This window comes from Uloborus diversus, chromosome 1 (genome assembly GCF_026930045.1).
Source record: "Uloborus diversus isolate 005 chromosome 1, Udiv.v.3.1, whole genome shotgun sequence".
Taxonomy (NCBI): Eukaryota; Metazoa; Arthropoda; class Arachnida; order Araneae; family Uloboridae; genus Uloborus; species Uloborus diversus.
The window spans coordinates 218569326-218595829 of record NC_072731.1 but is presented as its reverse complement, the minus strand read 5'-3'; the positions used below and the strand labels follow the sequence as shown (position 1 = coordinate 218595829).

The window sequence follows — 26504 nt, the reverse complement described above, 5'->3', positions numbered from 1 at the left end:
ACTCCAGACTCCGAGAATTTAGGGGCACCTGAATCCGAATCCGACTCCTGTGCCCGACAATTAATCGGACTCCGACTCCCCGACTTCGACTATGACTTCCTAGCTTTGGCAAAAATTTATACACGGACAAATGACTGACTCCGATTCTTGGATATTCGACTCCGACTCCTTCATCCCAAAATTAGATTGACTCCGACTCCGACGATACGGTTTTAACTGTGAAATAATTATTGTTGATGTGATTTGTTTTTATTTTAACGCTAAAGTTTTTATTTAGGTATTCAGTTTTCGGTGAATAAACTCGAAGTCATTTATGTTTCTACATAAAGATACGCGCAGACGATTTTTTTTTTTTTTTTTGACAATGAAAAGTATTTCTTTACGTTGACATTTTATTGTTTTTATTTATCTTGATAAGTGCATTAATTCATTTAAAAAATTATTTTTGGCAACAGGGGAAAAAGAAACAATTTTTTTTTTTGATAGGATGTATTTATTTTAATGAGCTTATTAATTTTTATTATTTTTTTTTTCGTTTTGAAAGCTGTTGAAGAATTTTTTTTAAATGGAAAAAAGTGTATTAGCTGCTTTGTTTAAAAGTTGCTGCTATTTTATTTGTTCGTTTTGTTTTTTTTTTCTTTTTTTTACGCATCTAATTTTTTCAGATGAGTGAGGAATATTTTATTCCTAGAAAGTAGCTTAAAATATTGGAAAAATATGTTTGAAACAATTTGCGATTTTAGCTATTTTGAGAACATTGATCAGGTACTAGAAAGTAGTATGGTTATACGGGAAAGTAGGCTCGTCTAGTTCTAGACAGAACTTCTTGTTTTTGTTGACATTTTTAGTTTGTTTGGCTCTGATTCAAGAGGAATTGTTTCAAAGCATTTAAACATATGTAAATTAACAAACTACACAAACACCTAAGTAATACCAAAATTGAACAATAATCTATAAACTAGTTTACCCCCTTATCTTACTATGACTAGCTTATCTACAACTGGTAGGGGAAAAATAAAGTTTTTTTTCATAGGTAGTTGCAGAGGCAACCTAACTACCATTGCAAGGGGGTGTAAACTTCTCAACCTCCAAGGGAAACTAGAATGTGCAAAACTAAAGAAGAAAAGGTGGGGATGAGGAACTGGTTTAAGGAAAGAAATATTTTCTTTTAGTAATTTCAAGGTGCATGAACTTCTGACCTAATTTATTTTACTAAACTGCAAAAAAGAAAAACCAATCTTTTGAAATTGGTTATAAGTTTTAAAAATTTCCAGGTTTCTGCACACAAAAGTAAATTTCCCTGACATTTCCAGTACAAAAAATTTCTCTGACAGTTCCAGTGTTTGGTATTGTGAGTACATGTAAAAATTATGTTCCCAGATGTACAGTAAAAGAATATAAGAGTAAAAATAAAAATGTTAAAAACAGGAAAATTCATATGTTTTCTCAATATTTTCAGTAATGAATATGGTCGAATTTTGATCGCTGGGCGAACCCTAGTTAGCTTTAAATTGATCAGTCAACACTTCATGACAATCTTTACAAAAAATATCTGAAGTAGAAACAGGGTGGCACTCAATTTTGTAAAAAAAATTCCCTGCGTTTTTCCAGTATAAAAAATGCAGCATTATAAACAAAGCATACAATACACAAACAATACATACATTTTTTTTTTTTAATTTTTGAAGGGATGCATTTTGGAAAAAAAAAATTATCCTAAAATTTAATTTCAAGAACAGTTTGGATATTGAGCCTTCAAAGTTAAATTGATTTTTTTTTCTTTTTTGGATTTTTACATTGTTGTACTTTTAAAATGGATGAATACTTTGAGATGTTTTAAAATACTTTTTATGTGTTATCGATATCACTCTCTATGTTAAATTTAATCAAAATCTACTATTCTGCAGTCAAGCCTAGAGTGCCTCGGTGGGAGGTTGCTTTGACCTTCCAAAAAATGTCTTTATTCGGCAATTTTTTTCTGACAATTCGGCAAATTTGAGACATGACTGCAATTCTTTAATATGCAAATGTCTCTTTTTATTAGTTATATTTATGTGTTATACAGGTATTTTATTATTCGCCAAATTCAGAATTTCTGCCCTCCCAAAAGTTAAAGCTTGGGGCGCAAAAGAGGCAAGCTGTTATCAGCATCAAGAGGGTTTAAAGAAATTATGATACAATTTAGATAAAATTTTAGAACATTTTTAGGACAATCAAAATGAAGTTCAAACAATATTAAACATTTCAGAATTATTATCTAATTACAAAGTGCCAGCTTCAAAATCAATGTTGATTGAGGAAAGAGACGTTATTTGGTTTCAGGCAAGTGCATGATAACCATTTTGAAGCATTTTATTTACTTTTAGTGCTACTACATCTAAAAACGAAGCAATTTCATGAAGGCAGAAAGTTTGAACTAATTGTGTCTAGTACTTGTGCAAAAAAATATTTTAGGTCAGAAATTACATGAAATTTCTAACTTAAAACTTTTATACTTAAAAATAAAGCTTAATTTCTCCAATTAAAATAAACTTCATTCTGCCATAAGGGGTTTGAGTGGTGATTTCAAAAATTTTAGGACACAATTTTGGTAACATTTTAGGACATTTTTAGGATAACAAATATCAAGTTTTGATAACTTAAATGTAATTTATAGGCTTGATTTTTGTAGCGGCTGATTAAACATATCAAACTCAATCTTGAAAACTACAACAAAGAATGCATTCTATCTTTCATTCTTCACCACAGTGACACATAGTGAAGTAGAAATATTTTATCTTACGATTTGAATCTGGTTTAATATGAACAGGCCATTTAAAGGGAAATCTCTTAATGAATTTGACTTTATAATAAATACACAAATAAACATTTTATTACAGAAATAGACTTTTTTGTCACATACTACTTCAGATTTCATGAACTTTAAAAATGTACTTCTAATAAGTTCATCCAATTTTAGGGATAAAAAAAAAAGGGAACAACTGTTTCTTTCTTTCTTTCTTTTTTTTTTTTTTTGTAAAAGTAATATATTTTTTGAGCAGGCCAGAGAGAAATGAGAAAAAATATAAGTGTAAATGGATCTTTCAATGAACTTGCAGTTCTATTATACCCATCTAAGTTACCACCTTCATACTGAACAGGTATAGATTTAAGAAATTATTCCCCCCCCCCTAACTTTAATTTCTGTAATGTCTGCTGCATAGCTGTTTTTATTTAATTTTTATATATATTTTGCAGAAGAGGGATGACTGCAAGAGTTATAAAGTAAAGGTAAATACAAACAGCTTTATATTGAGCATATGTTATGGCACCCCCCCTCCCACCATCTTTTCCGGAAAAAAGGCAGCAGCAGCATAGTATTTTTCTTTAGAAAAAATTTCTTAGGGTCTAGAAAGTTCATTTTATCCCAAAATATAGGCAGGGGTCTGTCCAGGATTTTTTAAAGGGTCCATTTTTTGAGAAAAATCAAATAATTTCATGAAAAATGAATTAATTTTGTAGAAAATAAAATAAATTCACACACAAAAAAAAAATTGTTCAAACGAAATTTTAGAATTTAGAGATGGCACAAATTGCATCATTTAAACTTAAGTTGAGTGTTTTCCTCTTTTATCAGGGTGGCGACAGGAACTGTGAAAAAAAGTTCCCTGACTTTTCCCTGATTTCCCTGATTAAGTTCACCAAATTTCCCTGATTTACGTTACCAATGATAATGGCTTTCTTTCTTTGCTCTACTTGAAATCCATTGTATGTTTGAATAAAATGCAGCATTTTAAACGTTTTAAGTTGCGTAAAGTTGTTGAACTAAAGATATATTTTTAAAAAATGCTACTTCTTTAATAAAATGGTTAAAAAAAAACATATCAAGTCAATTTTTTTTTTTGGGGGGGGGGGGGGGGAACCTACAAAACAGTATATTAAATTTTTCTACAATGGAAAGATTATAGAAAATTAAAAAAAAGAAAAAAACTTTACTTCCAAAAATCACTTAGCATAAGAATTTTTAAAAAACTCTTAAAAACATTTGTATTTATGATAGAACTAAGAAGTAATTGAAATTATTTTGAACTAAGTTTTCAAAGAGTATAATAATTGTTGCAAAAATAACAAGTAATAGTGAAAGAATAGAAGTAATGCAGTTATTCTTATATAACTAATTGACATATTTATGCAAAACAGATTAAACCATTTGACATCCATTCATAGGGAGTTTTTCTCTAATCAAGAACATAGGTTTTAATGAATGAATACAGCATATAAACAGTAAAAAAATAAAGATATTTACTTAAGTGCACAAGTTAACTCTATTTCAAATGATTTCAGTATGTAACGAAAAAAAATCTTGGATTGCTTTTGTAACAAACAACTTTTAAATGCAAGAAAAAAAGAAAAAAAAAAACAATTAGTTAATTTCAAAATATATAAAAAAAGAATACAACTTGGTTGTAAAATTAAAGAATCACTTCATTCTGAAGAAAAGAAAACCTTTATAATCTGCGGTGACATCAAATAGTATAACGGCAAAAAAACAAAGTTTTTTTTTATTGAAAGTTCAATTTTAGCAATTAAATTAAAAACGCGAAGAAGTAATAACTTTTAAGCTTTCATAGTATTAATTCAAAAAACAAAGATTTCTTCATGAAATCGTGATTACAGTACGCTAATTACTTTGAGACAATGGAATAAAGGCAAAGGAGCTAAGGCATTAATGAATGCTTTCTCTTTGCCTGTATGGTTGTTTATTTTACGTAGCATTGAAAGCGTAAAAGGAAATTTCAAGCTAGGTAAAATAAACAACCTAACAGACATAAAAGCAATCTTAGGAAGTTCATCCTGTGGTTAATAAGTAAGATTCAATACTTTGACATTGAGGAAAACAGATGCAGAAATATGCGGCAGTGTATAATCGCACCTCATTAATTTTACTTTTTCTTTTTTTTTTTTGAACAGTTAATTGGCGGAAAATGCGTAGGGAATTAGAGTACTTAATTTTGTAAAGCAAAAAAAAAAATTTTTCTTCATAAAATCAATTTTCCCTGATTTTTTTGTTATTTTTTCAAAATTCCCTGATACTTCCCTGACTTTTCCCTGATTAATAAAGTTCCCTGACTTTTCCCTGATCTCCCTGATCTGTCGCCACCCTGTTTATGTTTAAAACAACAAAAAAATTAAAATTCGGACAAGGGTTCAGCATTTAACTTTTTGACCCAAGACACTTAAAAAGCACAGAATTTCGTTTAAAACTTAAAAATTCCGAGATTTTAACAAAAATAAAAAGAGATTTTATTTGTTTACCTCTTGACAAAGCGTACTAAACATCAAAAATTCGAAAAATCGGATTCCCATAGCGGATGCAAAGAGATCGCAATTGTCAAAGTGTGAAGGCATCAAAAATATAAAAATGGAGTGTAAAAGAAATATTTTTGATAAAATTACTTTAAAATTGCATTTTAGAGTCCCATGATAAACATATCATTAATATCTGTGGACACAGTTGAAGCAAAAAAAAAAAAAAAAAAAAATTAAACCATCGATATAGCATTTTAATTTTTGACTCATAAAAGAGAATGGAATTTTGCTTTAACACCTGAAATGAGCGTTCTAACAAAAATAAAAAGACTTTCCATTTATTTGCAACCTAATAAAGCAAAGTTAGCTTGAAAAAAGAACAAAATATGAGTCTCATATTAGATGTTAAAAGATCGCATTTTTCAAAATGTAGACATTTAAAGAAAAAAAACGGAAATAAAAGAGTTTATTTAAAGTTAATCATCCTTGTGTTAGCATCGAAAAATCAAACCCATATAATTTTCTCTCAAAATAGCAGTTAAACACCGTAAAAACGCGAATATTGGCAAGCTGGTAAAATGATGAGAATATTTTCTAATTAAGTCATTATAAAGGTTTAACGCCAGACGCTAAGTGGTGATAATTTTGAAGTTGGTAATCTTATTATCTGAAGCGATCATATTTTTCCTCCACCCTTAATATCCCTTTACAGTTCTAAGTTCATCTCGCTGATATACACACAAAGTGTCCAAAGTGTGCATATGATCATGAAAAGTTATTTTGAAGTTGTATTTCCTTTTTCTGGGCAAGTATGGAACAAAAAGCAAACATTTTAGGAATCTTAGGACAAAATTTTAAATTTTAGGATTTTTAGGACAATTACTACCCCGTGCCATACTAAAAATAATGTGTATTTTACAAAACTCTTGAATTTTAAGAAAATAACAGAAAAGGGCGGGGGGGGGGGGGGGGTTCCGTTTTCTTTCAACTATAGTTCAAATTGAAATTCAAGTATAGTAACTACATTACATACCAGCAAAGAAAAAAAAAGAATAACATACAAAGTCAAGTATAATTATCAAAAGTTTGTATTTATATTGATGGATTTTTTTATTATATTTAATTTTTAAAAGTTGTTTCAACAGGAGAATGCAGAAGAAATTGCAAACATGTGTAACTTTGTGAAATAAATTTAATATTCAATATAAACAATTTTCATTTAACAAATTTTTAATTTCTGAATGCAAATTTCTTGAAATCACATCAATTTTGAAGTCTTCTGGAGGAATTTTGGGCTAAATTCTAAAGGAAAAGTAAGATAAGAAGTAGGAAAAAGTAGGAGGAAAATGAGCCCTTCATTTATACGCCTCTAAGGACTGCTGCCCCCCCCCCCAGAAGCATAATTCTACTGCACAAGTGACACCAGTATTCCCTCATTTTACAGCTTCTTTTTAATGAAATCTGTTTATTATGCAGTACATTAAAATAAACATTAAAAACTGTCTATATATATATATATATATATATATATATATATATATATATATATATATATATATATATATATATATATATATATATATATATATATATATATTTATAATGTAGCATGTGCATATCAGGTTTTATATTTTGAAATAATGCTTGATAAACTAAGAAAAGTCTTATTACAGATGCAAATTGCATTACCAAACACAATCAATGCATCTTCATGGCTGCAACATAGGCCAAATTCATCATGACCTACCTCAGCAATATTATTGCAGTTAATGCTTTTAGGGGTCGATCCCAGCTTAATTTTTTGAGTTTCCATTTTGTGAAAATAAAAAATATTTTCGTGAATTTTATTTTTTTTGTGAAAAACAAATTGTCGTGAATTTCCCCCTTTTTTTACATGGGAAAAAGCTATATCAGATAAAAATTTAAATGCATGGAAAACTTCAGTGAGATTTTCTTTTTAAGTGCTGCACTAAAACTTTCATGTTAAAGTAAATCAAGTCAAAAACCATACATTTTCTTCAGTTGGCTTATTATTTTTTCCCAAATGGGAGGGGTTTAACCCCTAAAATCTTCTCCATAGACACCTGTAACCAGGGGCGTAGCTAAAGGGGGGGGGGGGGGTTGGGGACAACCCCCCCCCCCGAAAAGCTAGTCTCAAAAAAAAAAAAGAGAAAAAGAAGAGAGAAGAGAAAGAAAAAAAAAGAAGAAAAGGAAAAAATTCCAAGTGTTTATATATATATATATATATATATATAAAAGAAGTAACCCCCCCCCCCCCCCGAAAGTCGGGTCTAGCTACGCCACTGCCTGTAACTGTAACAAAACCAACAGAATATTTTGTTTTATCAATTGATCTATTTTAAATAAATCTAATAAGGTTCTGCCTTTATATCTTTATATAGAAGTTTGGTAAGATCTTATTTAGAGTATGCTGTTCAGTTCTGGTTTCTTTATCTCAAGAAAGATATTTCTTAATTGGGAAAGGGTTCAAATAAGGGATTCTAGGCTAGTGGGTGGTCTTTCAGATTTAGATTATAATACCAAAATTAAAACGCTTAATATGTATATACTGGAGCAAAGATGGGTATACGCCCAAAATGTCGCGGCCAAAATGTCGCGGGCCAAAATGTCGCGGCCAAAATGTCGCCGTCCCAAAATGTCGCCGGTCCAAAATGTCGCCGTCCCAAAATGTCGCCGGTTCAAAATGTCGCCGTCCCAAAATATCGCCGGTCCAAAATGTCGCCGTCCCAAAATGTCGCCGTCCCAAAATGTCGCCGTCCCAAAATGTCGCCGGTCCAAAATGTCGCCAGTCCACAATGTCGCCGGCCCAAAATGTCGCCAGTCCAAAATATCGCCGGTTCAAAATGTCGCCAGTCCAAAATGTCGCCGGTCCAAAATGTCGCCGGCCCAAAATTCGCTAGTTCAATTGGTACGAAAAATTTAAATGTACGTCGATGCTTTTCAGCATAAAAGTTGCGAAAGAATATTAATTGCCTTTCAAAGTAAGTTCCTTCAAAAATTCCAAACGTTTTCTCCTGTCTTAATTCGTAAGCATCAGATTAATTCCAGAAAATTAATAGTTTTCAGAAAAACATACGTTTTTCTGTATACTATTAAGAACGTAAACATGCGAAAGGCTGCTGCAACGGATTTCTCTTTCTCGTTTAATCTGATTAATAATAATACTCAAGATGTAAAGCAAAGGATCAAGATGTAACGCAAGGATTCAGAAAAAAATTGGTATGGAGGTAAAACTAAACTGTTCTAAAGGCGAATGAAAGAATAGTGAGGCGCTATGTGAATATGACAAGAGAATAAGCGGTTTGTATTTTTTGGCGTAATGAAGTAAAAACAAATAACTCCTTCACTCTAGCATATTATTACCTTAGCGACAAGTCAGTAATTTAGGGGATCAGGCGGAATGGCCCCCGACTTTGAATTTTTTTTTTATATATACAAGTGGAAGTGCTTTTTATAGCAATCCTATGAAATTTGCTTTGGTTATATGCCCGTTATCATCCCTCTCCCCTTTCACTAGAAAAATTCGAAATCACGGACCAGAGTGGAAATCAAGTAGAAAGGTATCTTAATGAAATTTAATTTTCTCATAGATTTTTTAACATCACCCTAAGAACTGTAAAAAAAAAAAAAAAAAAAAAAAAACTGTACGTTTTCAGTGAGATATACGTTGGTTAAAGTAAGATCAAAACTGTTCTGAGACTTTTTCTGGAAATGAAACTGAAGAAGTTTAACAAGACTGCTCGAGACCTTCCTCTGAGAGGACATTTGTATGTCCTTTGCGACCGGGATTTTGGGACAGCAAAACAAATGTTTAACAGAGATGACAGATTATTGCCGTGGAAACTCTGTCTTATGAGTAAAATTCTGAAATTACGTCGAAATCTTCACCATCAAATCTTTTGAAATCAATGAAACCCGTAATTGCTAAAACAGGTGTCTTTCACTCAGATTTTTGAAAAACGACTCTACGCGATGACAAATATTTTCAATTCTCAACATTCATGAAATTTATATATTCGATAGAACATCAAGGGGGACAATTTCAGAACAGCTATTTTATTAGAGGTTTTTGAGAGGATACTTTCATGCTTGCGAAGTAGCGCTTGTCAGCTGAATCATATTTTCCAATTTTAAATAGAAAAGAAAAAATTTCACAATGTAGGGTGAAATAACTGATATCAATGAGATTATTCAGATCAATTTTGACCTAGACTTATTTTTAAAATGAGTTTAAAAAAGTAATAGTTCTAGCTCAATATAGCTTGGTAATTCAGAAAGAAAAGAATACTGATAATAATAATAATAAACAAATAAGTTTTTCCCTCTCAGAAAAAAATGCTGTTTTAATTATTGAATTTTTACTACGCAAATTGTATAAGAATGCAAACTCAGTTTTCATTTAACACCCACGCTAGTTAAAGTGCTACAAAAATGAGAGGAATACACGGCTAATTTAGATTTTATTGATATCTTGCTCAACCTCTCATATTTAAATTCAGTATATTTTTCATTGTTTATTTAATTACACTGACTCACGTAAACGATTACGAAACTCAACTTAGAACGAAAATAAGGCTTGTTTTCGTTTAATTTCACTTGCATACTACATTTTTGTATGAATCCTCGCATTACTTCTTGAGATATAGCAGTCACATAAAACGATTAAAAATATTCGGTGATCCATCCTTTTGGGATGACTGAAGCCAAAAATAAATGAGCAACTCGCCCTTTAAGATATACCTGTAGACCAAATTTTGTCTTAACCCTTGTACAGTAGACCCTCGTTTTACGCGGGTGTTATGTTCCACGGAAATGCTGCGTAAATCGAAACCGCGTAAATTGAGACCTAATATCAAAAATAGGGAATGGGTTCAAAATAGGGATTAGGTTCCGTAGATTAAAAAAATACTTCATTCTAGTGATGACTAATTGTATGAAAAGTTTAATATGTACTTATATCGATTTTTATGCATAACTAGCATTCCCGTACCCGGCATTGCTCGGGTAATGGAATTAGAAGAGGTTAACAGTGCTTGGTGCACCTAGTTTCGAAAATCCCCTATAATAATTACTTATTACCTATAACTTTTTCTAATTTGGGGAGGATCCCGGGGCCCCTGGGCTCCTTATATATATGCCCTTGTCCTTAACCGATCTTTAACTGTTACTAACGTTCCTTTTAAAGTACTGATTATCTTTGCAAACACAGGCCATCTACATTTTATTGTTATACCTATGTTTAAGCAAGAACTTCTTTGTATACAACATTTTTAGTTTTTTTTCTGGTGCTAAAATTATTAAGCTGCTTGATGAACTGACTTCGGAGCAAGCTACATAAAATTGGCCGTGTGAAAAAAAAGTCTTCTCTTAAATCGATCCCCGCTACTTTTAATGTCTGTCCTTGTGACTTATTAACGGTTATTGCAAAGCAAACTTTTACAGGAGACTGCACTCTTCTAACTTCAAAAGGATAGTCCGCCTGTGATGATGTTCTTAAAACTTCGTTTCTAGTTTTGAAAAATATGAAAGCAAAAGACAGAAACATTATGATTTGACTTGAGAAAAGCCTCGAAGAATCACGCGAGAAACAAAAACAATATCAAATTTATAGTTCGCTATCGACCAAAAGTTGAGATGAAGTACTGAATAATGATTTGAATGGAGGAAAGCCTTCGAAAATAAGGGATTTGAATTTCAATGACAGGTTTTAATTTCGCAGAAATTAAGAGGTATTAATTAATTTCTCCCGAACTAATTGAGATTTCGAAAAATCCTTTCTTAGTGGTTACTTTCGTAATCATGCGGACATGCCTGCCAAATTTCAAGTCTGAAGCTTCAGCGGTTTCGGCTGTGCGTTGATATATATATATATATATATATATATATATATATATATATATATATATGTATATATGTTATCTCAGGACATTGATTTTTATATATTAAGATATGCATAAAGAAAACAAACTAATTTCGTGTTCTGTTTATGAAGAAGAGCTGGCTATGATAGTCTTTTGGTAGTCATTAAGAATTTTTCCTCTAATTCTTTGCTGAGCATTAACGCATCCATGACCACTTGCGTCATTTCCTTGATAAAATCTTCCTTTACTAACAAATCAGAAGAAAGATTATTTCTATTGTCTACGAATGGTTCAAAATTTTCAATGTGAGCGTTTTTGGTTGTGTGTCACCGGAGTCGGTATCCTCGTTGGTTTTGACCTCCTTTGTCACTCCTAAAAGCTCTTCTTCCAGTGAGTTCTGAACTGTGAGAGTTTAATAACTTTACTTCTATAATGGAAAAAGCTCTGGAACCAATCGCATAAAATGTCTCCAAGGACCCAAGTTCGATTATTAGCACGCCAAAATGCAGTTAGTTACGAGTAATCTGCAATCTATAGGAGCTTGGGTTTTGAAAGAGAGGAAAATGTTACCTGTTTGCATTGCCGCATCAGCGTAAAACCGAAACTCATCTGCGTAAATAAAATAAAGGTGTCAAATCTTCAACCGCGTATAATCGAAACCGCATAAAATAAACCTGCTGAAAACGAGGGTCTACTGTATTACTTTTTGAGATATATCAGTCACAGATAAAAAAAAAAAAGAAAGGAAAAAAAACATTCGATTGCTCCACCCTCTGGTGTTATTGGCCCCAAAATCTGTCCCCCTGCTGCTTCCTAACATTTTATTTGATTCCGTTCATCATTTTTTGAGCAATGACAGTCACGCATATCGATGAAAACGTTCAGTTACTCCACTATCTTGAACGAATTGACGCAAAAAAACCACGCAGCCCTAAATCATATATGGGTACTTGCGGGTATCGTTCGAATTCTTACCACAGGTTTTACGTAGAATGGCCCCAAAAAATCGGTCACATACAAACGCACACTATTCTTGAAGAAAAGTTTTAAAAAATTTATCGAACGCCAGAACTGAACGCCGTCAGAACGTTTTACAGTTGGTAGATAGCGAGTCACAAGAAATAAGATAACGTAACGCTTGTATTCTATTTGTTTGCTGAAAAACAGCCGAGAGTTGCGAATCAAAACGGAATAATCTTTTTAGAATTCATCAAGAAACTCAGTTAGTTCAGTCCCATTTTTAACGAAGACATTCATTAAAGGCAGTAATCATTTATTCTGCAAATTTGGTGTTAAACAGCATTTTTGTACATTTGCATTTTTCTTACCAACTGAATGAGCGAATTTTGGTTCTACGACATTTTGGACAGGCGACATTTTGGCCCGGCGACATTTTGGACAGGCGACATTTTGGCCCGGCGACATTTTGGGCCGGCGACATTTTGGATCGGCGACATTTTGGACAGGCGACATTTTGGCCTGGCGACATTTTGGACAGGCGACATTTTGGCCCGGCGACATTTTGGACAGGCGACATTTTGGGCCGGCGACATTTTGGACAAGCGACATTTTGGACAGGCGACATTTTGGACCGGCGACATTTCGGCCCGGCGACATTTTGGACCGGCGACATTTTGGCCGCGACATTTTGTCCCGCGACATTTCGGTGGCGACATTTTGACCCCAAACCGCAAAGATGAGTCAGAGGAGACATTATTCAGTTGTTTGAATTTAACAAAAATAAAATTGTTAAGGTCCAATTTTGGCACAAAAAGTAGGACGAGGGGTCATTGCTATAAGCTAGTCTAATCTGAAAATTATTACTTTAGTAGGGTTCTGGGCACTTGAAACAGCTTATCGGAAGAGGCTGTCATGAGTAAAGGGGTTGATATCTTTAAGAGGGCCATTGATCTTCATCAGGAACTAATAAACTGACTTGGACCAGCCTTGATGGACCCAGAGCCTGTTGCTAATTGTTACATTTGTATTTGTATAATTTCAGCTTGCATCTTAAGAATGCATACCTTAGTTTTTTTGGAATTTAAGTACAATTTTTAGGTTGAATATTTAAGTATGAGTTTATTAATTTGTTTTAAAAAAGTAAATGTGTTTGCATAACTTAAAATATATTTAAGATATTAATTTGCAATTTTTAAAACTATGTAAGGGAAAAAGTGGCACATGTGAACACAGGACAAATATGAACATGGTATATTTTACTAAGATTACTCCAAGCAAAAAATTTCTAGTCATAGCAGCACCAGTTTTACTTCTTGGCCAAACTTTTAGAGCAATGAGTCATTTTAAGTTTTTGTGGCCACAACTTCGTTTTAGCAGGTTTTGTATGTTGTTTTAAGATCATCTTTTTCTTCTGAAAACATGCTTAAACAAACTTTAAAGCTAAGCTTATCTACTGCAATTCATTATATGAACATTCAAAACAATTTATGATAATGTTTAATTTTTTTTAATTAAATTGATAATTATCTTTTTTTTTACTAGTTAGCTCTAAGGTAGATGATGGGGTACTTGTGAACAAAACATCTAGGGACAAAAAATCTTCGTATATATTTATGATTATTTTTCTATAATCAGAATGTAAATTTAGTTATTATTATGCAGTATAACCTTGATTTAACAACTGTTAAGGGACAGGAAAAAGTCATTGTTAAATCAAGGATATCATTAAATCGAGACACTCAATGCAGAAAAATCCGAACCAGTGAAATGTATCATTAAATTGAGGAACTTGTTAAATTGGGCATCGTCAAATCAAAGTTAAACTTATGCTATTATTATAAACAATTATTATTAACTATTTATTTATTCATTTATAATTATTGCTTTCTTCTTATCTGTAGTGTAGGGGGAGGTGGGGTACGTTGGACAGTCTCAATTATTTTAATACAATTATTATTTTTTATTTTATTTTATGACCAACAAATAGCACCTATGGTCCTACAAATCCTATAATGAAATCACATTGTACAGTTATATTGAACAAATTTTATCTCAGAAAGTGTTATTTCAATAAACCTGAGTAATTTTTAGAAAACTGTAACTTAATTTTTTTTGAAAAAAGGTGTTAATCAAGATTGCGGTTGAAAAATTGAACTCCTTTCTAAAAGTAAGTTCTTTCAGCTCTCTTATAATAATTTGCAATTTTTTCATTTTTTGTCAAAAAGAAAAAAAAATTATGACATCACTTCTTCAGACCAAAAAGGTGGGGTAGGTTGGTCACTCTTTGTGGGGCACGTTGAACCGGACCAACCTACCTGCATAATTTAAAAACTTTAAATCTTAATTATTATAACAATATTGTACTGTGTTTGTATATTATACATTCATTTCCTTTCATGTTACACATGTTCTGAAACAATAATAATAATAACTTGGGGGGGGGGGCAAAGATATATTTTTTAATTATTTAACAAAAATTTTACTAAAATAATTTTACCAAAAGATTTATTTCATATCTGCACTTTTTTACTTTTTATATTTTCAAATATACTTCCAAATTTTTGTAGACAATTGTTTTTTAAGAATAAAATATGCAATACATGCTATAATAAAGTTCATGTAGTAAGCAAAATATTTTTGCTAAACAAGCATTCTACATAGAAACAAAATAAAACAAATAATTGATCAAAGAAACACAAAAATATTTTTTTAAGATTATCTACTTTGGTTTTAGAACACAAAGATATTCTAACTTAAAGCTGTTAATTTTATTGTACTTTTTCTTTGAAATATATGGTATTAGTATAAGAGGATTATTTTCTTTTTTGGAGTTGTTTCATGCAATGCAATGAAGTAAGAAAAAGAGTTTTTTTCCCCCTTTCAAAACCTAGTTCAATAAAAGTGCTTTTTCCAAAGCTATGGAAGTAGCACTTTTATATTCCCAGATATCATTTAACAAATCTTAGTTAACTTTAATCTCTGCATTAATTGTCTTATGAATATTCAATAATTGAATTTTCTTTTCATGGACTGCTGCGAGACATGCAGGAAGAGAGTCACTTAGGTCCCTGAAGGTGTTCTCTGGGATGTTGAGACATGCCGACTCTAATGCCGTGGCCAGCTGCGCTAGATTATGCGGTTGAGGATCCATGGCGCGAACAACTCTATCGAGATGGTCCCACAGATGCTCGATTGGGTTTAAGTCAGGTGAGTTTGCTGGCCAGGGGAGGACGGTAAACTCATCCTGGTGCTCTTCGAACCACGCACGTACACTGGCAGCTGTATGGCACCTCGCATTGTCCTGCTGGAAGATGCCATCATCCTGAGGAAAAACAATGCACATGCTTCGGAGGCCCAGATGCAGCAATGTTCGCTGAATAGTAGTTTGGGAGACACTTTTGGTAGCCCCTTGGTTCATTTTGGTGGTCAGTTGCTCAACGGTAGCCTGTCTATCTGCCCGAACGCATCTCCGCAACCGTCGTTCACCTCTGTCATCTATGGCCGTGGTGCACCACATTTGCCACGTCGCTGATTTTGGACAGTCCCATTTTGTCATGCACGGTACACTTTTACCACGGCGGCACACGAACAATTCACAAACTCAGCCGTTTCGGAAATGCTTCCACCCTTGGCCCAAAAGCCAATGATCAAGTCCTTTTGGACGTCGGATAAATCGCTTCATTTCTGCATTACGCCAACGATTGAAATGTTTTCCAAAGCCCTCACACACCCTTTATATACGCTCAACTGCACTGTGCTGCCACCTGCCTTCTCTGATTGGTTATTTAACTCTGACGTGGAAAGTACGTGGTGGTCACATTAATGTGACTGGACTGTGTATTATAAAAGCACATTCCAAAGAACATAAATGTCATATTTTTTTCTCTATTTACTTCATATTATATATGTAATTACAATCGAAACCTCAAAAATACAACTTTTATCGTTATGGACTCTACATTGATTTTTTCTTCAATAGTGACTGAAACTGAATTTCAAGCCAAAACTGGGGCTTGGGATAAATAAAGTAAAGGATCATCCCTAATACAGACAATAATTTTAATCAAAAAGTGCATTCGTTAAAAAATTCAAGTTGTGAAAATGATGATTGTAGAGTCCGTAACAATAATTAGAAGAAAAGGTTGTGTTAAAATTTTTATTTATGCATTTTATATCACTAAATTGAATATTTTCTAATCTCACCTATCATGTTACAATATTCTAAAATAAGTTTCATGATTATTTAAATTCGTTATTTTTTATTAATTTTCTAAATTTGGCTACGGACTGTACAAAACATTACGCACTCTACATCTGGCAACAGTTTCAACACAGCTCTATCAAAATGCTTGAACAGCCTGCACAGAAAAAAAAAACTAGTAAGCCCTTGAAAAGGATCTACAACTTATACTTTAAGAAATCTTTGATTTTCAAAAGAATTCAAAGACCAACAGCTATTTATGCATTACTCCAGGCCTGTTAAAAAATTTTCAAGAATCAGCACAATTTTGGTTTTTATCAATTTCAGTATTGCTAATACTAGAGCATTGCTTTTTTAATTGTTCTAAAAGTTTTTATGGGTTTTCTAAAAGTGAACGAAAATACCCCAGGTTCTCGGTCTGAAAAAAGTTGTCCTGAGTTTTTTCTTTACAACAAAAAATAAACTGCTCTAGTAATACTTAGCAACTAAAAGAACTTATTTTATGAGAAAAATTCAATTTATTGCTTCATTCTTCATTAAAACCATTAGAAAAAAAAAGTTGCTGTGTTATGACAGTTACTCAACCAAAAATAGCATTAGTTTCCAAAGTAAGTTTCTGAAATTTGTTCAATATAACTGTACCATGTGATTTCATTATAAGAATTGGAGAACTATAGGCACTCCTTTTTGTTGGTCGTAAATTTAAAAAAAAAAGAAAGGTATTAAAATTATCAAGGCCGGTCTAACGAGATCCAATTTTCCCTATTATTTTATGGTCGTGTTGACTGATCTGTGTCCCAAATTTCAGGATATTTCCAGTGTGACATTTAAAAAATTTCCTGTATTAAATCGCAAAAAAAAAAAAAAAAAAAAAAAAACTTTCACCATAAAATAAAAGAACAAAGTAAGGCATGACATTTAGTGCATTAATATTAGGGCCATTAAACAAAAAAACAGATTTTTTATGCCATACATGACCAATCATACATTTAATTAATTAAATGCAATTATTCGAACGGGAAATGAACAAAATTTTGTTGCTTAAAAAGATATGTGATTTCTGAAGCAAAAAATGTTGCCTTTTTTAATTGAATTAACAGAAAATTTAAGTTACCTTTAAAATGCAATTTTGAAAGTTTTGGCTTAAAAACATCTTAAGTTAAGAATAGTAATTACTTTCACAGAAAATTTGAAGATAGTTTAAGCAAAGATTCCATGCCTTTTGAGTGTAGAGTTTGTAACACTCAAATACTGTGAAATGGCCCTATATTGATCTTTAAACTTTATATTTTTCACTCTACACACAAAAGAGAATAAGGTAGTTACGTTTGATAGCATTTATCACTAAAATTGTAAATGTTGTTTGAGTTATGGAGACCAACGTACCCCTCCTGTGGGGCACGTTGGTCCATTTTACAAGGTTCCGTTAAAAAATTAACATAAAAAAAGATTATAAATTTAACACTTCCAAAAAAATCTGTGATGTAGAGAAGTGTTAAATAATAAAACTTATTGTAGAAAATCAAATTGCTCATTAAGTGTTTTGATGAGATAAAAAAAAAGATAAGTAAAAAAGTGAACCAATGTTAACCACCTCCCCTTATTAATGTTTAAAAAAAAAAGAATCATTGATGGTGTAGAAGAAAGGATTGCAGAGGGAAATTGAATTCAAATTTGATTCATAGTTCAATGAATTTTTATGCGTCAGTTGACAGCCCGACTTTTTTTGCCATTTGTTAATCAGAACTGCATCTGATTTTGAGTTTGTGTTGATAGGACTTCTACAGTACTAAAAACGGAATTAATTTTTTTTTCTTGGTGCAATAAATATTGATGTTCAAACTTTTAAATGTAGCTTTCCGCAAACATCCAAAATAATGTAAAATAACCCAGCTTTCAATGTGATCCAAAACATTAGCTTTCAAATTTGGCACCTAGGAGTCAAATCAAAATGTCTATGATGGACACTTTATTTCTAACACTGAAGATAATGACAAATTCAAATATTGTCTAGTAACATGAAACAATGTGTAATATTCTGTGCATACAAGCATTTATTTGGTATCATGACAATGTTTTAAAGTGAGAGAAGCCCGATTTTTTTTTTTTTTTATATCTTCTTAATTCAAAAAAATAATTTAAAAAGTATAAGCAGAGCATGTTTATAAAATATTTTTGCACAATAAAATGCGTATTACAAAGTGAATATTTTATTGATTGATCAATACACTACGAATTTTAAATAGGGAACTATATTGAGATGATTACTCAAAAAACTTAATCTACAGTGATGTTCTTAAAGATAGGTGTCGAACTAGCTTTAAATATGGCCAATCTTATCACTTCTAGCATGTGACGTAATTTATATAGATAGTATGTTCAAAATGATTCCCTATAGATTACGTTTTTAATTGAAAATAAATAAATATTTCATAATCACAAAACTAGCACATGTATAAGATAATGTCAAAGATAAAAAAAAAGTTTAAAAAATAAATAATGGATAAAATTCGACGTCATTAAAAACAATACCAAAAACGCACGATCAACGCATTTTATTTTAAGCTCTGAGGGATAAAGTAATATTACACCAAGAAATATGGAAAGAATGTTATAGGAAGACTCAAATTTATATATTCACCTGGATGTCAACAAGCGCTTGTTCGTCGCCTAGATACGGAGAAAATGGCGTTTACTTCATTATCCAAGGGCAACGGTTGCTAACGAGGTTGCGTACAAACAAATGTAATCATCCTCTAATTGATCTAAGTAAATGTTTGCTAATTTCTGCTATCAGATCATTTTCATTGTTTCTTAAATGCTTGATTTGAGACTATTAGTAAATACTCCTAGTCTAAGCAAATTTATTTACGATAGAAGTTAGAACTATATTTCTTGCGCAACAGCACATTCAATGCAAGGAGTAAAGCAGAAATTCCGATAAAATTCTATCAAATGTTTCTTCCCTTTTACAATGTATTACTCTTAAAAAAACTATTATTTTTACAAATCAACTTAATAAAGAATTTTTTTTTAACGATAAGCAAAAAAGAAAGAAAAAAGATATCCGACACCTTTACGAGCACAAAATATGCACAAAGGAAATAAGTTGGCAACCACAATCGCCGGTAAATAAAAAATCATGGCGCCCGCTAGTAACATATTGGTGGAGTCTTTCGCATCTCTGCAATGTAAGTACTTATTAAATACACGTACTTATGTACGCAATGTAATACGTTAAAGTACTTCGTATGTAAGTTTTCAAAATCGAAAATTATTGCTTTCTTTCTCATTCGTTTCTAATACGCAAAACATCGCCCAATCCAAAGTTGCGGGTGTGACATTTACACTAACTAAATTAGTCATCAGCAAAAATATTTTAGAGTATAAGTTTCAATTTTTATATTTTTCAATAAAGATTACTTGCAGGTACATTGATGCCAATTTGCAAGTTGATTGATATTTTATTTATTTTTTAAAAAATTAATTTCTACCCGTTGCGGGTGTGACATAAAAAGGACATGCATTTTCACCTTGCGATCAAAACATTCAAAACTCTGTGAATTATATCAACTGATCGAACTGGTTTTTTTTTATGTTAGACAGTAATACTTAACTAATTATTCTATACAAAAATTTAGATACTCACTCAATTAGTTTCACTGTAAAAAATATTCAAAGTTGACGTTGCGGGTGTGACTTGTGTGGCCAATAAAATAACAACATACACAAATAGTTATCAATCAGACATTTTATGATTAGCACAGTAATAAATAAGAGAAATTGCAAATAACTAAGGAAATTTTTTTTTACATAAATCTCATTTCCAATCTAGAATTGATGATTTCAGGGGGTGTTAGTTTTCTTATTACAATGTTCTGTTTCTCCCATGATATGTCTGACTGATTGGGCCAGATGTATACATGTTCTGAAGGGTTTTTTTTTTTTCAAGTATTCTACTTGTATGTCTTCTCCATCTATTTGCTTGATTGACCAATTTTTTTTTTTTTTTTTTTTTTTTTTGAGGTAGAAAACAAAACTAATTCTACAAAATCTCCAATAGCATTTATATTACCAAGGGAGATCGTTTCCGACTGAGGCAGCAATGAAACTATCTTCAGTGCACTTTCTGCAGTTAGTGCCTGCCACTTGAATTGTACCCATATCGATCGGTACAACATGGTGTACCGATTGTAAGTTTGGTATAGCTTTGTACAAGGCAGCAGCGTGTGTGAAGCATTTTTGCAACATCTTTTTTGATGTCGCTCTCCGCAGAATAAAGTTCTCTGATTTTTTTAAGAGCCTTTTCTGCTCAAATGGCAAAATCCGATGCAGAATTGACTGTTGCTCTAAGCTGTAGAACGGCAAGTGACACCATTTTTTTTTTGTTACCGCACCAACACCATCCACAGCTCCTTATCTATGAGTCCTTGCAAAGTATGACCATGCAATTTTAATGTTGTAGTCTTTATGGTTGTATGACATTAACAGAAGATTGTACCTGTCTATGGATTGCATTACCAAAGGTTTGAGCTCTTCAAAAAATTGCCATCGACTCCGTTCCTACAGCCCCTTTTGTCGAAGATTTCTTTCTCTCTCTACACTTTCTCTGCCTCTCATTCTGGTTTTGCCTCTACATTTTCTATTTTTTCATGGCCACAGATATAATTTTTTAAAGTAGTTTCTTCGTAATTTCTATTCTTGCTTTGTTTCTTTCCCTTTCTTTTCAAAAATATTCTGAGTATTTAGCCGAGTTTTCTTTCATCTTTTTATGATGATTTCGGAATCTTTCAGTGCTGTTCATTCTTCTGCAAAAACAAAAAAAAGTGTAAAGTGAATAAATATAGCACTACAAGTCCCAGAATATATTGTTGAACATGTTTTTTTTTTTTTTTGAAGTTCTTTGAATTTTTTAACCCCAAATGAAATTAAAAACATTAAGTTTTGATTCATTTAAAACTTTAACTGACAGAATTTTATACAAAGTTTTTTTTAATAAATATTTTAATAAAAGTTTCATTACTATTTTTATTATTTCTCTATATTTATTTTGAATTTGAAGTAAAAAATAATCTGTCCCTAATATTACATTATTTGTTTTAAAAAGTAAAGGGGGAAAAAGTCAAATGCTGAAAGCAAAATTATACACTTTTATGCATATTAAAAAAGATAAAATATTGTTTTGGTTTTTTAAAAATTTATTTAAAAAAAAAACAAATCTTACCTTATTGAATAGTTGCCTTAATTATAAATCAAGAAATACAAAAATGTTTCTTAGGAGAACCAATAATATAGAATACCAAACTAAATAAATCAACTGCACATGCTCTAAAGATACTAATTTTGAATTAACTGGGGTCTAGACAAATAAGTCAAAGGCCAAAGGTTAGGCCAAAGGTTAAAACATTAGTGCTGTCATCTACATGCATTCCAGAATTACATTTGTGTTCAATTTAAAAAGATGTTGCGGGTGTGACTTTATAACTAAATGTCATACCCGCAACAGGAACACGTCACACCCGCAACGCTAAATAACTCCAATTAAAACATTAATTAATTTTTTTTCTGTTTGTTATTCAAAGTACTTTAGTAAACTATTTTAGAATACAAAGTTTCAAAACTTTTAGGCAAATAAATTTTTCTGTGGAAATATAAATGCATTTTTTTGTTGCGGGTGTGACACAATAATTAAGAATAATTAAATATGCTTACCTTTTGTAGTGAAGATTAGTAGACATTTCTCTTCAGGAAAAAACTGTTGCTAATGAATGTCAGATTATGTGTGAAACTTTATAGATTTCTAGAATTATTTGTTCAGCTGTAATAGACCATGCAACATAAGCAGTTTTGGTGCAGTCTAGTTCGTACTGATATAGTTCCACTTTAGTAATTAAAATAAGAATGTTAATGACATAAATGAATTTTTTTTTCAATAAAATATGAAATAGTATACTTTTAACAGTGTGTATGCAAAATTTCAACCATATTGAATGAAATTTGAATTTTCATCCTCATGTCCACTTTTTTTTGGATTGGGCGACATATTTCAATACATTTAACAAGTTTCTACGTCTTGGTCTCATTTATATCACTTAGTTAGCAATGAATAATTTGTATTGAAATCATGATGAATTTAAAATGAAGAAAAGGGGGAACGGAGCACGGGTACTTCTATAATATTTGTCGTTCAATGTAAAAGTGATCTATCTTCATATTTTTAAAATACTTATTTGTTTGCTAAATGATGTCACATTTAGTAAAATCTTTTGTTATAAAAGCGAAGCAAAGCACGTTTCAAAAGATAACTTTTGAATGACAAATAGTTACTGAACATTTGTATTTTCTTTCAAAGGAAAAATTTACTAAGGGCTCTATAAGTCATAGTAAAATCATTTACAAGGAGCTACACCACTTTTACAATAAATAACTCATTTATTACTGGCTGTACCCTTAAGGCGATACGATGCTAAACTTAAAGGAAATCCTTTAAATAAATTAAAACCACTTTCTCCCTGATAGTTTTTAAAAAAGCATTTCCTTACACTAAAAAGCGTACACAACCTTTAACATAATGCAAAATGAATGAATATCTTCTTGCAACAAAATAACAGTGTGTGCATAAAACACGTGTTGATAGCAGTGTAGATAAAACACAAATAAGCTGTTGATTGGCGACACATATTTCAGGGTTTCAATGAACCCCTTTTTCCATGCAAAGAAGTATGTAATTTTGAACATAAATTCAGCTGAGATACATCCAAAAACTCTTACTTCCTTTTATTTAAAAAGAGTTTACTTGCCCCAATTAATAATATTTTCAATAAGAATAAATATAATGGATAAAACATTCTAGATAAAATAAAAAGCTTTCTGCGAACACAAATCCTAACTGAAAAATTTTCTGCAAATAAATAGTTTGCCTAATTCACCCTTGTATAGAGAATTAAATTTATATTCAAATATAAAAGAGAAAAATAATCATAATGGATTAAAATCATTTAAAAAATTTTTTGCACTAACATCTAGTTTATGCTTATTTTTCACCAACTGAAGAAAACTGCCTTAACCATTATTTTTTTCCCAATATAGAGCAGGGTTGTTTGGTTTAAACCACATTGGTTTTTTAAAAAAAAACCATGCGTTTTTTTTAAAAAATGTTTTAAAAAAAAAAGCCAAAAAAAAAATCTATTTTACAGGTTTACATTGATTTCCCCACACATATTGAAAAATGTAAAATTCCATTTATGCTAAGTTGCAGAGATAAATACTAAAAGTGCAAAGTTGCTTCTTCAAAATGTATTACAAGCTTTAATCGAAAAAAAATATTAATATATTTTTTATTTCATATATGTGCCATAAAGCAGATTTCAGTCAACTTCCATCATTATGCTTAATTTGCATGATTAGTTAAGATTTACTAAGGATTGAATCTTTTATTGTAGATGCAATCTATTATATTGCTCACTCCTGTTGCAGGGGTGTGACATTTTTGCCCATTTATTTGCACTTTCCTGGAATTTTAACTTTGACTTGTAAGGTAATCAACAGTCTAACTTAATTGTTTGCACCTAAAAATTAAGATTTGTTCTGCAGGTGAACACAAATAATATTTTTTGAATCAAATTTAAAAAAAAAAAAGTTTATACTTCATTTTATGATACATAATAGTTCCTTATATTATAATGTAGGAAGATTAAAAGATAAATTTTTAAATTCCCAGAACAAAATGCAAATGTATGTGTAAAAATTGATTGAGAAATATATAAATCTTCACATATAAACTACACTCTCCATTGGTGTTTTTTTTTTTTTTTTTTTTTGGATTCTGTGTGCTCAAAAGATTTTGATTGGCTATATACCTATGCTGCTTCATGACTACTGGGTGCAGATAATTCTTAGTTTTTTTCCCCCTTTTGTTCATTGGAATTGGGATTTTGGTATTTGTTTTGCCTTAGCTAACCTGTGCAGTTTACAAAAGTTACTTACTCATATTGTTTTAAAAAGAATGTCTAATTCTGGTAGAAAAAAAGACCTAATCTGGCTTTCATTTGATGAAATCAAAAATGAAGCCAGTATTTTGTATCATAAAGGGTCTATATATACATGCATACTAATATGTTAATCAAGTCAAACATTTCAATCAATATTTCCCCGCAGAAAGCTATTTTAATTATTTATTTACAAGATTTTGTTCTAATCTCTTTAATTAATCAAGAAATTAGGTATAATGTGACTATTGAATAACTGTTAATTACATGGAACCTTAATTACCTTCCGAAAATTAATTGTTTTTCTCGCAAATAGTATTTAAACCAAAAATACCCGGTTTAAACCAAAAAAACCGTTTTTTTTTTCACCAACCCTGATATAGAGTGAATAGTGAAGAAACTCATGTAGATCTGAAACTACTCAAAGTTGTTGACTAAGATAAAACATAAGCTACCTGCTTTTTACTTGAAAAATTTATAAAGATATTTGATTTTGTAAACAAATCAACAAAAACTACTCATTTGTTTAAAATTAAGTATTTCCACAAAAATAAATACCGTATTTCCTACGTATTATCTGTTAAAAAAGTAAAATGGAAGAGGTGCGGATTATCTGCTGTTTTATTTTCTGAAAGCCAGTGCACTGAAACTCAATTTACAGTAGGAGTCGCCAATCGAGACCGTTCAGTAGTCTGTAAAGTTGTTTATTTTACATAACTTGAATTTTCTTACGTGATTCAGGCTTTGTAAAATAAGCAGACGTTTGCTCCTTTGTTTTGAGTCTTTGTCTTTTAAGTAATTAGCTTACTATAATCACAATTTCAAGAAGAAATCGTAATTTTTTAGATTAATTTTTCACAAGAAAAGAGCAAAGAAGATAGGGCAAGAATGGCAGACAGGAATATTCAGAAGAAACAAAAATAAACTGGGATTTGTTTTCTATTTCCCTTTTTTTTAATTAACTTGAGTAGTTTTTAAAATATTTTCTTCAGAACCAATAACTTTCTATGAACGCTGTTCGTGCGTTTGTCTATATTTTGCGAGACTACTGCATAGTAGTACTCTTCTCACTCTCAACTTTTCATTTTTTCTTTTGACTGCGATATAAGGCGGAATGAGTACCGTATTTTTTGGCAGGAAAATTTTTAAGCCTTGAATTTTAAATCTTGAAGCCTTGAAACATGTGTCTGGAATCAATTTAACCTAATATAAAATTTTCATAGATGGCAACTACATATTTATATTTTCATTTTCAAATTGACTTTTGCTGTACCTAACTATTTGACGCATTTATTCAAAGGATAAAAATATTGCTGGGTTTCAGCAACGTAAGAAGGTAATCAATTGGCAATAAATAATGGAGTTGGCTTGGCAGGTTACCCTATTTTTAAACCCCAACACAACAAATAAGGGGCTTATAAGCTTGATGTGTCTGTGTAGGTATGTAACTGTCTGTGACACCTTAGCGCTTAAACCTGATTTTAATAATTATTTTTTGTTTCATGGGCGACTTAATTAAAAATGTTATTACGAAAATTAGCGGTCGCCACTCGCCACTTTGGCAATTAAAGTTGTAAAAGTGGCGATTAAAAAATGTGTCATCGATTTCCACCCCCCAGTCGCCACTCTTGCTTAGTCACTCTACTTGCATTCCCATTCGAACCACATCCTCCTCCCTCTTCCGAGCTACCCTGATGTATTTCTTTTGCCACTGCTAGAGGGAGAAATTCAGCTGTAGCCAGTATATCATCATTTACACTGCACTTTGAAGCCTGCACGTGTCACTTGCCGTGCGATGGCTGCTCAGCAATCACGTGGTGGAAAAAAAAAGTAACACAACTCAGAGCACATATTTTGCGGTTCATTTAAAAACATGTAACAGTTTGAGACGTTGCTTACAACAGGAAACATCATGAAGGTCGCTATGGTTTGCAAAATGATTTACTATTACTCTAAAACCAAACTTTTTTCTCGTTTTGCACCGAACTTTTTTCTTGTTCATCATACTGAAAGTTTTTTTTTTTGTCTCTTCTGTAAAATTTTATGCTTTTTGGTTGTGTCAACTTTTTTGCGTGTGAGCGATATTCTGATGATACTTTTTTTTATTATTAATAAAAATATAAAACATAGCTGTAGTTTAAAAAGTGGCTACTAACTTTAAAAAGTGGTCACTAATAAAATTGA

At 31.4% G+C, this 26504-nt stretch overlaps 1 protein-coding gene across 1 annotated transcript in view; it reads left to right on the top strand.

The window, feature by feature from the left end:
* The first annotated feature begins 19429 nt into the window (after positions 1-19429).
* The window catches only part of LOC129224959 (dnaJ homolog subfamily C member 2-like), a 40918-nt gene continuing 33843 nt past the window's right edge, over positions 19430-26504 (top strand). The window contains exon 1 of the mRNA XM_054859509.1: positions 19430-19523. Coding sequence (XP_054715484.1) covers positions 19475-19523 — 49 coding nt within the window. The 5' untranslated portion in view covers positions 19430-19474. The remainder of the gene's footprint in view (positions 19524-26504) is intronic.